Here is a 16,074-nt window from a genome sequence, read left to right on the forward strand (position 1 = left end):
GAATGTAATCAGTAATTATGTGTTGGGAGACACTTGTTGTGACACATTAAGTTAATTATCCTCTTCTCTTAATTCTCTTAATCCTCATATTACTTGTGCCCTAGTTAAAAATTAAAGGCCTCAAACATAAATTCAGCACTTTGTCTGTACACAGCAGTGCTGCATCCAGGGATTTAGTGACATTTCAGGCACCAACAAAATATGTAAATTTGAATGCAGCTACTTTCTGTATCCATCTGGTATTGGTATCAGCAGAGCTGCACACAAGGTGATTCTTACCCTGTGTTATGAACCAATGTGTTATGAACCAATCTCTTAACTGCACACTTTTCCCTTCTTTGGTAATTTTCTCCATCCAACAAGTATGCAAATATATACATGGACATTGTAACACTGTAACTTTCATATCCAGAACATTTACAGATTGTCCACCAGTGGACTTGGAAAATTTGTCAGTGCTTATTATGCTCATGAATGAAAGGAAATGCCAGGACCACTTAATGTATAACATTCTGGGCCAGCTCATTAATGCAAGCCCAACAGGAAAATATCTCATGACAATTTGACCTTTCCCAAACAATTACTCCTTATTCATGATCAATTAGAAGGGTTTTCCTCATTTAAAAAAATAGAGGACCAGCTAATTAGATACCTAAAAAAATGTTGTTGAAATGGCAGTTGATTTTTTTTCTGATAAGTCAAATCTATGTGTTTCATTCCACAGCAGGGAATAAATGTCTGCACAGAAAACTCCTTTTACAAAGATTTAATATAGCATGGGCCCAGGAAATTGCCTCTTAATTTAGTGTTCTCACATCTTTGCCAACAGGTGTTTAATTTTCAATATAACACTCTCAGTACAATACTGTCCTACCTTGTCCATATATTACAAAAAAACCCCAAACATCTGGGGAGTTCAGTGAACAACTTTTTGGGAGGATAAGTGGTGGCTGAGAGTTTGAGTTGGGGTTTTAATTGCAAACACCAGCTTTTAATTCCATAGTATTGTTTAACCTTCAATGTGGTTACTCTGGGGGTATATTTGATTTCAGTGTCTTATTTTGTGCCCTACACCTAAATGATAGTGTTGTAGACCAAACTTTACACTGAAATGAAATATACTGAGATCGAGTGTCTAAATCTTCAGAGTTTGAACTTTTAGAGATTTCATGAAATAATTGTCTTCTGATGTAAAAATCTCATCTACAAGGCAAACTGGTGAAGTTTTACAAGTAATTCCTATATGATGAATGGTGTATTTTGTGTTCTGTTGCAAAATATTATACATATTTTTCTGTGCACATTGATTCATAGATTCACAGAATAATTTGGATTGGAAGGGCCCTTTAAAGGCCCTTTACAATGAGCAGGAACATCTTCAACTAGATTAAGTTGCTCAGAGTCCCATCCAATCTGACCTTCAATGTTTCCAGGGATGCAGCATCCACCAGCTCTCTGGGCATTATGTTCCAGTGTTTCACTACTCTCATGATTTAAAAAAAAAAAAAGTGTCTTCTTTACATCTACTCTGAAAATCAATATATATTGATGTATATAAACCAAACATTTTAAATGCAAAGGGTTGGGGTTTGGTTTCTCATTTCAGTGAGTAGCAGGTCAAGGGAGGTAATTCTTTTCCAAATTCCACTCTTGTCACAACCCACCTGGAGTACTTTGTTCAGCTCTGGGTCCCCCCAACAAAAGAAAGACATGGACCTGCTGAACAGAGTCCAGAGGAGGGTCATGAACATGGTCAGAGGGCAGGAGCATCTGTCCTATGGAGACAGGCTGAGAGAGCTGGGATTGTTGAGCCTGCAGAAGAGAAGGCTCCAGAGAGACTTTAGAGGAGCATTCCATCACCTAAAGGAGGCCTACAAGAAAGTTGGAAAGGGATGTTTCACAAAGTCATGTGGTGACAGGACAAGGGAGAATGCCTTTACACTGAAAGAGGGTAGCTTTAGGTTAGGTATGAGGAAGAAGCTCTTTACTGTGAGGGTGGTGAAGCATTAGAATAGGTTGTCCAGAGAAGCTGTGGATGACCCATCTCTGGAAGTGTGCAAGACCAGGTTGGACGGAGCCCTGAGCAAGCTGGGGAAGTGGAAGGGGTCCCTCCCAATGGCAGCTGGGTTGGACTAGATAATTTTTTGTGTCCCTTCTAACCCAAACCACTCTGTGATTCTATGAAATGTCTGGGTCTTCTTTGTTTCCTCCATAGTTCTTAACTTCTTAGGACTGAAATTTACTGAAGTCACGTGCAGACAGAGGAAAATCTTAGTAAAAACAGCTGCAAATAATTTTACTGCTGATTTCAACATGTCACTTTTGTAGGCAAGCCTTGCAGCAGTAGCATGACACCCCTGAGACAAAGAACAGGTCAGTTCATCCCTGGGTTTGGGACTGGTGCTGTGCCACAGCAGGTGCCCAGCAGCCTTTGATGTGAGCCCATTTGCTTTTACTAACAGGAACTAACACAAACTCTTGGGTGGGTTGCTGTCTGTCTCTTTCAGCTGGAGACACAGTGAGTGCTGGAGCTGGCAGCTTATGAAAACAGGTGATACATGCTCAGAGATCATCTCAGTATGCCCTCAAGGCCTGTTAAGTTACTTTGCTTGTAATAAGAGGATGCCAGAAGACCTATATAGCCTATGTATAGACCATATGTGTCTATATACACAGCTATATGCCACGCATGCCATATGTATTTATGGTTACATTTATCTGCTTCAAATTTGCTGCAATTTCAACACCACTTCAGTACATCTTTCTCTTGTAGTTATCTTTCTAAAATACAATCTGCCTAACAAATGCCATCACAATCATTTGCTCGAGTGTGTGCTCTCATGCTGAGGGAAATGTCTGTAGAGCTGCAGGCTCATCCTGTCAGTAGATCATCCTGCATTAATGCCCCAAGCACTAATGCTAGCAAAGCTGTTCTGAGTTCTCTTAACTGATAAGTGACTCTCACTCCTTATCAGCATAACAAGTAATAGCAAGAGCTTTGTAAACAGAGAACATCACTAGGCTTTGCTTTTCTAATCTGTCCGTATCCTTAATCACACAAGAAACATGAGGACATGGCAAGAGAAGAGCATCTGAAGTTTTTAATGACATATTAGGGTGTTCATTTAGAAACAAGGAAACAGAAAGGGATACAAAGAATATCCATGTGCAGCACCTAAGCCAAGGCCAGGACAGTTGCTACCTGCTTCAGTCAAGGATATTGCCAAAGCAATTTTACTCTCATATTTTCATTGGCTACTGGGAGGAAATTAGCATGTAGGGAAAGGAAGAGTTCATCAGTTGGAGAAAAATTTCTTTCCTAACAGCTGATAAGTGATTTTGCCTGCAGGGGGCTGCTGAAAGTTCCATGTGAGGAATGGTTTATCACTGGAAAAGGACAAAGTCACCAGTTTGGGCAGATGACTGTTGTTGAAGGCCATCATTATTGTGAAGTCACTGTGGCCAGGTAGCTTCAAGCCTAACTCAAAGAGACCCATTCCTGACACTTTAGATTTGGGTTTCAGCTACAGCTATCACATACCCTAGATCCATGCCAAACCCCGATGGGGACATCACAAAAGTTTTGTTTCAGGTGCAGTAGATGGCTTATTAAGGTTTCAACTTGTTTTCATTGGTGTTGTTGTCTTTTGGGTAAATTGACTCAGTTTGTGTCTGGAGGGGCTGCACTGTTTTTTGTAATCACATTTTATGATTACTGGCAAATAATAGCTTTAACTTCTTGCAGAGGGGAACAGAATGACTCTAGCACACGAGTGTCCCAAGCAGACAGCTCAAAGCTCTGAGATCCTCTTTCAGACAATATAAACTGACAGTGTAATTATGTACCTTCAGAACAGGAATGTGCTTTAGGGGCTCAGGAAATACTTACCAAGCATAACTATTAAACACAGAACCCACAGGAATCCCATCACTCAAACACACGTAGGATGTATTTTATTTCAGTACTCCTTCCTTGGTGATAGAATTGACATTTTCATATTTAGATACTGTTAAAGTTTGTGTTAAAAATGTTTCAGTGGAAATACTGTATACATGTCTTTTTCCATGCTCAGTGTTTTTTGTGCTTGCTTTTCAACATAGCTAATTTGGTTATTCTCTGTTTTCCTGCAGCAGTTAAGATCATGGAAGAACCAGAATCATCAGGTGATGACATTTTTGTTACAGCCACCACTTATGAAACATTGCCTTTCTTTACTGGTCCAAGCGATGTCTCCACGGTGCAGCCTGGAGCTGTCATCACAGATGTGCTGCCATCAGTAGCACCTCTGCCTGCAGCCACCAGCCCATCCTACAGCCCCTCAGAGATCATCGAGCAGTCCCTAGAATTACCAGATTCCCCAGCTGCTGAGGGTGTTCCCCCAGATGGCACGGGCATGGGAGTGCAGGACATCGCTGCCGAGTTGGATCTGATTGGCACGATGAGCACGGCAGCGCTGGATGAAGCAGAGCAGGGCAGTGGTTTTATCTCAGTGCTGACCACTGAGCCTGCAGGAACCACCCCAGCTCCAGTGCTGAAGTATGTAACTACCAGCTCCATGACAACTGCGGCCAAAGGCAAAGAGCTCGTGGTTTTCTTCAGCCTGAGGGTCACCAACATGCACTTCTCCGATGACCTCTTCAACAGGAGTTCGACAGAATACAAAGCACTAGAACAACAGTTCATGCAATTGGTGGGTGAAAATCAATTTGAACAATGTATGTGGTAGTTGGGTGCAGTTTAAAGGAATACACTGAGGTGCACAGCATTTTAACAGTATTAAACCCCACTACAATTCAAACTGATAAGCTATATTTTAAGGGATTCGTAAGCCTGGGATGCTCTTACACTATGAAGACAGCATTTAAGAAGTCAGTGATGGAAGTTTTTACTTGCTTAAAAGAACCCAGATATGTGCCTGGCATGTAATTTATTTGGCTTTTTCTTAGACCCATGTCAACAGGATAGCAGAGTTGATTATATCTAAGGCTTGTGTCTGCTTGCTGCATTTAAAAATAAGAAGTCTTTAAAAATATATCATAGAATAGACTGTGATTAGATATGGATTTTCTCTGTGGGTACAATAGGGCATGGGTCAGCTCAGTAACATGCCTATTACATTATACCCTAACCTGCCTGTATTGAATGTTTGAAAATAATTAAAGTTGGCTTTTGAGTGAGGTAATTTTTTTCTCTTCCAGATGAATAAACTCCCCAGCTGCTATGCATTTCATTACAGGGGAAATTGCTGCCCATCCATCTCAATATATTATTGAGAAAGGTGCAGAAATGCAGAAGAAGATACTGCTAAACAGAAAAGTTAATTTGTTGGTGGAGTTTAACAATTGTATTAAACTCAGGGAAATGAATCTGTGACGTGTGCATTTGATAATGAAAATTGACTATAAGAGAAATTAAAAGCAGGTAGACAGTGACAGTAAGTTAAAATAAAGGCAAATCTCTGTTTTGCAGCTACTTCCATACCTTCAGTCCAACCTTACAGGTTTTAAGCACTTGGAAATTCTTAACTTCAGGAATGGAAGTGTGATTGTGAACAGCAAAATGAAATTTGCCAGGACAGTGCCATACAATATCACAGAAGCAGTACACTGTGTTTTGGAAGATTTCTGTGATGCTGCAGCCCAACGCCTCAATTTGGAGATTGACAGTTATTCCCTGGATATTGAGCCAGGTAAGACTGCATTACTAATGTATGTGCAAAATTAAAATCAAGCAGACAATCTTTTTTCAGACTGTTACAGTGCCAGAAGGATGACTGTCTTGGAAATAACCATATAAGCAACAGCCCCCCAGTGATAGGGAGTAATAAGACAAAAAAGAAGTTGCAGATTATTTGCAGATGTATTTTCATACTGCAATGAAAAGCTGGGTGGAGCTGTTGGGCTGTGCATGTTCACCAACTGCTTTTCAGAGCCAAATACAGTGACTCTCTGGGATAAAGACTGGGTGAAGACAGGCATGAGAAATGCTCACGTGCAGTTTGCAGGTGTGACACACAAACCTTGCACTGGAGTATGGAAACGTAATTTCGGATGACTATTGCAATGTTGTAAGCAAACCATGGTTTAGAGCATCATTAAATCTTTTTTAAAGGGATACAGCATTCAAAACAAAAGGAGAGATTTTCTAGGAATAATTGGATTCTACAGATATTCACTAATCAGAGCATGACTTTACATAGTACTCCATAGATTTGTAATTCTAGAATCCCTCTGAATTTAATGCCTTTCAAATAAGTTTGTAGTCTTTGTTAAAAAGTAGAAAGTCAGTAACTACACATCTGGACATTATTGTTATGTCAAAAGCTTAGTGTTTTCAAAATCTACACTGTTTTATAAAGTTGAAGCCTGAATCTATTTTCAGGCTCTGATAATTATTTTAGGGTTGAATTTAATTTCATTGTCATGGAGAAGAATGATAGAAAAGGTATGCAGATGCTTTTTAGAGTTTTGGTTAAGCTGTCTTTTTATGCACAGATTCCATTTTGTTCTGAAAATTCCAGAACAAAAATTCATTTACAACTCATGTAGGCAGTTTCTAACTAGTTTTCATTTTACATATGTCTTTGTGGGCACTAAAAGCATAGGTCTTTGCGGTAAAGAAAGTTAACAAAATCACAGTATTCAACTGTTAAAATACTGCCATGATAAACTGATGTTTTGATGAATAAAGTATTCAATTCAATACATGACGAGTGAATTTTGGGCTGCCACACGTTCCCTGCTTTAGTAATACATTTTCATTAAATAAAAATTAAAATGAGAAATTACCTAAAATATAAACACAGAAAAAAAATTTAAATCTTTCCTCTTCATCTGATATGCTTTACTGATGTGTATTTCAATATTAATTCAAGAAAATGTTATTACAGAAAGTTTGTTGAGAGAGCTGTTTCTTTCAAGGCTTATAAGCAGTAATATAGAGTCAAAAGAGAAGAAATTGTGTTTACAAAGCCATTAATATATTCCCATACAGGTGTTTCAAAGCCTGATGTGTTTTCATTTCAGAAAACAAACACAAATAAACCCCAACCTGTGTAGCAAATTTAGGTAATGTAAGCAAATTCCTCTTTATTGTGAAACTGAGAGCCATCTAGTGGTAATGATGTTCTACCAAACTGAAATGTGGATGGGAACTGATAGTCCAAAACGTGTATCAAGAGTCAGCAGCTGCAAAGAGGCTGACTTTATAAAGAAGAACTTTTAAAAGTACCTGCATGCATTATTTCTGTAATCTAAATGAAGTGAAAACAGAAAATATAACACAGTATGCAGGTATGTATTAATGCTCAACCCAGCCAAATGCTCAGGCCAAGCTCTACTCGTTGGAGTTTACATGTGCACATACATTTAGAGTGCAGGAGCAAAGGACATATCAAACCAACATGCACATTGTACATAGCAAAGGGAAATTGTGCATGCTAAAACTCGCTAGTCAAAAATTCAAAACAGGAAACAGCCACAGAATTAAAGAGGGGCTCTAAGTGAAGGGCTCTGATGGATTAATTTATACCACTGAAGCATATCCCAGTGTCTGATATTTCCAGTATTCCTCTACCAAACGCAATCCTAATTTTTCATTGAATTTCATATCACTGAGCACTAGTATAGAGCATGAGGTGGCTGCAGAAGAAAACTCTCAGCCCAGTTAGTTCCTGCAGGTACAAGCTGCAATATCCAGTGCAAATCTTCCTTTTTAACTACTTAATGATAAAGGGTCACTTAGCCCAGCTCATACTCATGCTCTCATTTCCTTCTCTGCTCTTTTTTCCTAGTTTTGTCCGGGGTTTTTTATCTTTTCCTTTCTGGATTCATACATCTTACTGAGTTTGTTTGCTGTCAAGAACAGATTGATTGCTGTCAAGTTTGCTGTATCCCTTCTTCTGATTCTCATCTTTTGCCTTCTGAGGTTTTTGCCCTATAGTACACAGGAAACAGGCTCCATGAGGCAAGATTGGTGGATGCAGCCCTCCTTCTCCTCACCCCTTCAGCACAAGCTAGGTTGAGCACTGGGTTAAAATCACTCTGAGTCTTTTTTTTTCCTTTCTATTTCTGCTTAGAAGCAGAGAATTGAAAATGAGCAGCAGAATTGTGTAACAGCTGTCTCTGATTTGGGCCTTCCCATGAACATCAGCAGGGTCCTTTTCCCTTAATCTCACAGAGGCATGCCTTATTAATATTTAAAAAAACAAAACAAAAACCCCAGAAAGCTTTCCCAGTGTTAACATATCAATAAACAAAAAACCCCAAACAAAAAAACCCCACTACAAAACCTGTAAGCACATATTTTCTTTGGACCACGACAGTATTTCTACATGGCAGGTCTTGGTATTGTGCAATAGTCAATAGTCTAATTGTATCACTCTGTCATGTCCTAAATTATGTGTTTAGGATCATTACAGTTGGAACTATTTCTCACACACAAGACTGTAGCACAGGATCCATGAGTATGATGCTAAGGCTTACAGCAAAAACAGGATAAAAATACCCAAATGTGAAAATCCTTGTCAGTGAGATGAAAATAAAATCACTGCTCAACAGTGATGGGGTAAACAAGTGCAGAAGTCAACATAATCTTGCATGTTTGCTGTGTCATGCACAGGAAGAAGGCTGTGTAACATCCTCCTGTTAGCATGCCCAAGCAGCAGGCCAGGAAATGTGAGCTGCTTTCTCTGGCTGCCCCAAACCCTGCCAAGTCCCTTTGGGGTAATGCTTCAATTAATGATTCACCCATCCTTTACAGCTGATCGGGCAGACCCCTGCAAATTCATGGCCTGTGACAAGTTTTCCGAATGCGTGCTGAACGAGTGGACAAAAGAGGCTGACTGCCTGTGCAAGCCTGGCTATGCCAGCCAGGACGGACTGCCCTGCCGCAGCCTGTGCGAGCTGGAGCCACACCTCTGTGTCAACGGAGGCAAGTGTGAGCTGGTGCCAGGAAGAGGAGCTGTCTGCAGGTAAACAGGTGGTGATGGACATGAATTCTGCTAACAGCCCTGATAATGTGCATTGCATGAACAAGAAGAGCTGAGTTTATATTTTTCAATAGCGTAAACTATGCTAATAAGCCAAAACCTCAACATTCAGATGCTGTAAGTCACACTGCAAATACCCTTCTAAAGTATAAATAGTCTCACCATGGATAAATCTAGTTCTGCCTGTTTGTTTACACAGAACATCATGATCTAGTTCTTTTTTAAAGATGCTTTAGAAATTTATTAGAAATTCAGCATCATCGGCAGAGATGACACACACAAAGGCATGCATTCCATTCAGATCTCCAAATATATTTTGGGAAAATGAAATAGCATGTTCACAGTTTTGCTATTGATTAGATGGTAGCATTTTAAGAAATTACATTTTTCTAAGATGTATTAAAAAGGAAATCTTTATTCACATAGACGCAACTATGAAAACTGCTGTGATTCCAATAAAGCACATGAAAGCTGAGGCTGCTTTCAGGGATTTCTGGGAAAGACTTGAAGATTAGCAGCTCTCCCTCACTGCAAATACATTCCATGAGGGTTTTTAAATTGAATTATCTTAAGTCAATATTGAGAACCACCCACTACTTGAACATATTAACTCTCTTTTAAAATTTCTTTTCATTGTAAGCCTAGACAATTCAGAGCATTATGTGAAACTGTATACTGGACTGGCACATGGTAGCTGACCAGCCAGGTACATAAGCAAGAATCAAGCTACAATTCTTGCATCTGTTTATTCTCTCTTAATACTTTGACTAGATTAATGATACATCTTTTACCTTAGGATTAATGTCAAAAAATAAGACTACTGAACAAATTATTCATATGATATTTCACTGTAACAACCTAACTGCTAAAATTAATTTTCATCAATGGACATCACAGAAACAAGAGAAAATTATATTGAATTCACCAAAGTTACTGCCAAATTCCTGACTTGCAGAGTCACAGTAGTGCAGCTGCAGCATTTAGTACTCAAAATCAGCCTGTGAGCTACAAAGGTCTTCTTCAAAACTTCACTGAGGTAGTAAGGTGTCCAATCTACTCCTCCAAGACTGATGCACTAAGGAAAATAACACTTTTCCCATTCAGAAAAGCGCTGACTTGATGTACAGGTATAACCAAACCATCATGGGGAATTATAAAAGCACCAAAAAAAAAAAAAAAAAAGAAAAAAGAAAATTTTTGTGAATTATAGCAAGTTACAAATTCCCACCCGTGTCAGACTGACGGCTTGTGCAAACTTGTACAGTCAGAGAGAAAATTATGGCCTATTGCAATTGTATTGCATATAAATTCACTTTCCCCCTGTCCTATAAAGAGGAGTAGTATCCTGCTATTTGTAGTAGAACTCTTATTTCAAACCTTGCTACTCAGAGCAAAATCCCCAGTAAACAGAATTAGGCTTCAAAGATGTGTTCAGATATCACTTTAAAACACACCTGAACTTCTAAGGTTCTAAACCCCAAATGTTACCTATGGGGTTAGAAATTTGTCGGAGATATTTAAAACACATAATTCCCTTAAAATTTGTTGGCAAGGAATATACCACTGTCTTTTTATTTAGAACTCACTCTCATGAATGTAAAAAATATTATCTTTCCTTATCATCAATCACATTATTTTCATGCAGACACATTACAATTATTTGTAGTAGAAATAATGTACTCATATTAAATTGCCAATTTTCCTTTGTTTTCATTAAAGGTGCTCAGTATTTTTTGCCTTGAGGTTCTGTACATTTTTTCTCTTCCTTTCCTTATTTTAGATGCCCTGTACGTAGACATCAGCTCTACCAAGGACAGCGCTGTGCAAAATTTGGTCCAGAACCCACACAGCCCTTCATTTTTAAACATCTCATTCTTGGCTTAGGAAGCCTTGGTTTTCTTTTCATCATTTTAATTATTAAGATAAGAAGAAAATGCAAAAGAAACTCTAATTTGCAGTAAGCTGCTCACAGTCTTTTCCTTCACATCTCAAAATATTCCTTTTGTTTCTTTTGCAATTTAAAATCTTACCTAAACAAAAATGTTCTGCATTGTAGAAGTCCTACTCTCAGCAGCTGCAATCCAGAAAATGCTGTAAGGATTAATCCTGCTTTTGAACACGATGAGCCCCTATCTAGCTTTTGTCACACGGCTTGCAGTGTAAGTGCTTGTCTCAGTTCCTCAGAGATCCTTGATCACGAAGCGTTACACGAACTTGAAAACACAATTCAGCCTGGAGGTAAACTGCATGGAAATCCTTTTCTTATCCCTCAACAAACAGCCCCACCTGAATTAACAGGTCAACCTTCATGTATTAACTCCACAACTAAAAATCAAACTTGAATCTACTCTCTTGCTTGGCAATTTCAGAACTGAAAATACTAATGCATTCATCGCTTTCCACATTTACTGCAGTGTAGGTTTCATAACAGGACTGTAGAACTGCTTTTCTTACAGCTCTCTTGCATGGCTCTGGCAGTCTATCCTGAGTGCTTTCCATCATTTAGTGAAATAATTAGTGGTTTGAGATTTTTTTTTTTACCCTTGTAGGTCACCAGATGAGTTTACAAAACCAAGACTGACAAGTTAGTCTCCGGAATTCTTCATTTCCAGCATCAGCAAGACAAAACCAAGGTTTGTGATTATTTTCAATAACTTTAAAAATCTGTTGTGTCCCATTTGCCAACATTACCTGGGAACCTCTTCATAGTAATTCCGTACAAAGAAAAGCTCAGATTTTTTGGATGCTTGACATGACAACAACAATTTCTTCCTAAATGCTTTTATGCAATGAAGTTCTATTGTGTATAACCATGTGCTAATGTGGCAGTCATGAATGTGGAACATGAAGAAAGAAGAAATACCTAAAATGAAAAATTAACACAAAATGCAAAGCAAAGGGGAGGTTTAAATAGCAGTACTAGATCACTTAAAAATAAGTTCAGTCTGGTTAAGCTACACAGAGTTTGAACAAGCAGGAATTCTAATTTGAGCAGAATACTGCTCATATCTCAAGTATTATTTCATGTTTTGCAACTTGAAACCCCTTGTATGTTTGTGATGGAAAAAAGAAAGACAGAAAGGAGAAAAGCTGAGTCAAAAATTCCTCTAGAATTTGCAGACTGTTTCTGATGTATCTGAGTATGTCCTCTTGATAGGTAAAAAGACTTTTACTTTGTCATTTTCATTTTTCTGAATTACAGCCCAGTTAGGAACCAAAACGTTTTTCTATAGCTGTTAGTACCCATTGTTATTGTGGGGAATAGCAGTACAGGACTGCCCTTGGCACTAGCTGCACATTATGGAATACAGGATACCAACTAGGTGAATCTTTGCCTCGTTACACATTTATTGTTATGTGAATAGAGGAACAAACAATGATACCATATAGAAAGATCCATTTTCACTGATCTTCATCCTACCCAGGGCTGTCTCTTCAAGCACTCTGACCACAGTTAGAGACTGAGCTGAAAGTGGGGGGACTGGAACACAAAGATGGAGATGGACAAAGCAGCAGGGAGCAGCAGTTTGGAAAAGCTCAAGAATGAACTTGCTTCACTGCTCATAAAAGCACAAGCACAGATGTTTGCAATTAGTACTTTACACCCATCTTAAAACAAATCTGCCTGTGGGCAATTGTAGACCAATAAACTTTCATACTAGCTAAACTATTTTAAACTACTACATAGAAAAGCATTAAATATTTTATTAAAGTAATAAAATGGTACATCTGTGAAAGAGAACCAGGTCGGTGTCATCTAGACTCTATTTGAATTGTCAAAAGTACATTGACAAAGCTCTTCCAAAGAGCTAGTTAAGAAAAATAATTTAGAAGTCAGGCAACTACAAAATTGCAGAGTTTAAAAAAATTAGGTGGCTCTTTTTCACTGTTACTTAAGTTCACAGTGAATGTTTTTATCACCCTTACGTTCAACACATTTTTAGTGCTTTGAAAAAAGTCAATGAAGGAAGAAAATGAATGTACAACAGATTTCACTAGCTGAAACTAAGAGCAGCACTTCGATTTCACAATCTAGAAAACTCGTTTGGGGCTAAAATGTTTAATACAGATTATGGCACTTGAACTGGATTTTCAGGAGGATGTGGCTATCCAGAGCTTGTAGGCCAAATCAAAAATTCAGTATTTAAATTCTGGCTTGCCATATATAATGACAGCTGTGAGAGCTCTTTAGGATGTATTGTCTAAGGTAAGTACAGCTTTGTATTTATAAAGGCATATATGAAAATAAGCATAAAGTTCCAGTATAAGCTAAAATAACCTTCAAATCCTTCCCAAACATGTCTCCAGTTGAGTTATAGAATCACTTCATGGAAAATTATTGCAAAACTTAGTTTCCAGAGGGTGTTTTGGTTGGGTGGGGTTTTATTTCAAAAACTCACAACCTTTAACATATCCAGGGGTGGGGCATCCACACCTCTGGGCAATCTCCTCAAGTGCCTCACCACCTTCACAGTTCAAAATTTCTTCCTCACATTCTTAATCTAAATCTCTTTCCGTTTAAAGCCATTGCCTCTTGTCCTATCACTCCATGCCCTTGTAAAAAGTCTCTCTCCCTCCTTACTGGGCCCCATTTAGGTACTGAAAGGCCACTAGAAAGTCTTCCTGGAACCTTCTCTTCTTGAGGCTCAGTCCTCCTTACAATGAACTACAATTATCTCAACAGATTTTAGTGTGGCCTTGCTTATTAGCTATTAGATAAATAGTACATTTTGAAACTCAACAATGCTTTTCAAATGTCTTATGAGACTTTCTCTTACAGGTATCCAAGAAGAAGGTCAGCATTATTCAAGATTGGACTTCAGAATGAGTATGAAAAAAATAAAGGATTTCTAAAGATAGAATATTTTGGCTCTGAAATCGGTGCACATTAAAAAAAAATTAGTTTAACTGAAGGAAAGCAAATGACCAAGTTGAACAGCTATTTGATCATGTCCAAAATGCCTGGTAGGAAGTCCCCACCATTAAGACGCATGCATTAAGCTTCTGGTGCTTACACATCTTAACTTTTATTTAAGAGCTGAGTGCTAGAAACAGATTTTGCTGAGATGTGACATTTTTCAATATTGCATGTCACAACCGTTCTGGTAAAAATGTCAATGGAACTTCAGTGCATTTCTATACCCATTTACTAACCTTCCTCACACACACTGATGCAGAGAATGAAAATAGGAGCTGTCACTGACCAAAGGCCACATTAAAAGCATTAAGGAACTTCTTCATTGTCTCCCTGAAACACTCACATTGCAAATCACACAGAGGTTGGATTTAATTTTTGAAGTGTTTATTTGAACATCAGATTCCTATTTTTCTGTTAAGAAACACATATTTTTACCTATGTACATATACACTTAACTGTTTAACTTTGGGTGACAGTGACACTATCAAGTTATCCTAAGACTGCAAACTTTTTGCTGAGGCACAATATGTGGCGTTCCATCTTTTCAGAGCAAGAGATTTACATTCACAAGCACCCTCCTGCTAGTGAGTAGATTAGAATCACAGATGAGCACCTACACTTTAGACTCAGTATACACACAAATGATTTTGAGAGGTCACTATTAGTTTTTTTAGAAGAAATCTAAGCAGACAACAGGTGGCCATTTATGCACTATGAATCCACAATCCTGATTCAAGTATGAGCATTATTTTACCTTGAGCATCTTTTTCTTGAGTATGTATCTCTATTTATATATTCTGCACCAGTGTTGTATTCAGGCACTGGTTTGCTGCTTGGTGCACACCCAAAGTCATACTTACAGCTCAAACTGAGCTTCTACAAAGTTCATGACTATCCTGGATGACAACTCCTCATTCAGATGTGAAACTTTCGTGTATTCAGGACAGCAGCTGATTTTAGTGACAATTCTTACTTCGCACCGTGCAGTTACCACAGCAAAGACTGAACTTTAGTTTACCTTCTCAAGTCTGCTCAAAAGAACTGTTTACGAATTCCAAACAACTGCATGGATTTGCCTGCAAAAGCACTGGAACTGGTGACTGTGTACGAATGAAGGCAATGCACCAAGAACACAAGGTTGAGTTTCTACAGCTGAAATAGTATTTTTACTCACTTTATTTAAGTAGGAAAGAAAAACAAAGAAGATACCTAAGATGTGGTTTTACACAGTAACACTTCAGAATAAAATTACATTTAAACTACTTTTTGCAGGGCACTGGAAGTCATCCTTGCCTACAAATGCTAGCTTTTCACTATTGCTCATGTAAGCTAAGAATGCATTAAGAATGCTGATAGCATTCCATTTTTTTCCATTACAAATGTATTTTTGTATGTGTTTAGTGTATTTCAACTTATACTAGTTATCATTAGCCAGATTAAAAAATAAGTAATTTTAAAATGTGTATTTTAATAATGATTATTCATGATTGTATTTATCTCTCTCAACTGTTAATTACCAAATATATTTGCTGGACGTAAACCTTTTGTATTTCAATAAAACATAATAAAACTATTTACTTGAAAATTTCACTAAAACACATCATGTTACTTTAAAACTGATGTAAAGTTACAGTTGGAGATAAAAGCCATACAGAAAGTGAAACAAAATTATGTTTCCTAGATAAAGTACAAGTTACTTGAATCTTTTTAAATTAAAAAACTACCACTCTGATTTGGCCCTTAAGACAAGAAAGTTCCTCAGGAGTCTAAGGGGAAAGCAAACAAACAAAACCCCACAAAAGGAATACCACATCTCCATCCCAAACATAAAGCTTTGCCCACAACACACACACTCAAAGCAGCAGAGTTGGTGTCACTAGGCACTGGCTGACACAATCTAAAATTAGAAGAATGCAGAGTACACAGCATAGCAAATGAAAGACATGTTGGATGTGATATCAGTGAATGTTAAGAACTAGTGATAAAAGTAAAAAGATACTTGTTTCAATAAATACAGAGAAATTAAGTATGAGATTTAAGATAACAAAATAAGATTTTTTTAATATCAGAATGTTATTTTGGAGAAACTTAGAAAGTAAAGACAAAATCTTTACTAGAATAAAGCTTTAAAAAGTAGCTTTAAGCACCAAAAATATCTGATAGAAA

General features: G+C 37.9%; 1 protein-coding gene across 1 annotated transcript in view; it reads left to right on the plus strand.

Moving 5' to 3' along the window:
* The window catches only part of IMPG1 (interphotoreceptor matrix proteoglycan 1), a 36,454-nt gene extending 24,837 nt beyond the window's left edge, over positions 1 to 11,617 (plus strand). Inside the window, exons 10-14 of the mRNA XM_085056746.1 lie at positions 4,132 to 4,691; positions 5,471 to 5,690; positions 8,762 to 8,972; positions 10,771 to 10,947; positions 11,047 to 11,617. Coding sequence (XP_084912872.1) covers positions 4,132 to 4,691; positions 5,471 to 5,690; positions 8,762 to 8,972; positions 10,771 to 10,947; positions 11,047 to 11,332 — 1,454 coding nt within the window. The 3' untranslated portion in view covers positions 11,333 to 11,617. The remainder of the gene's footprint in view (positions 1 to 4,131; positions 4,692 to 5,470; positions 5,691 to 8,761; positions 8,973 to 10,770; positions 10,948 to 11,046) is intronic.
* The last annotated feature ends 4,457 nt before the right edge of the window (positions 11,618 to 16,074 follow it).

The sequence above is a fragment of the Lichenostomus cassidix genome, chromosome 3, assembly GCF_008360975.1.
Source record: "Lichenostomus cassidix isolate B80296 chromosome 3, HeHo_3.0, whole genome shotgun sequence".
In the NCBI taxonomy this organism is placed as follows: Eukaryota; Metazoa; Chordata; class Aves; order Passeriformes; family Meliphagidae; genus Lichenostomus; species Lichenostomus cassidix.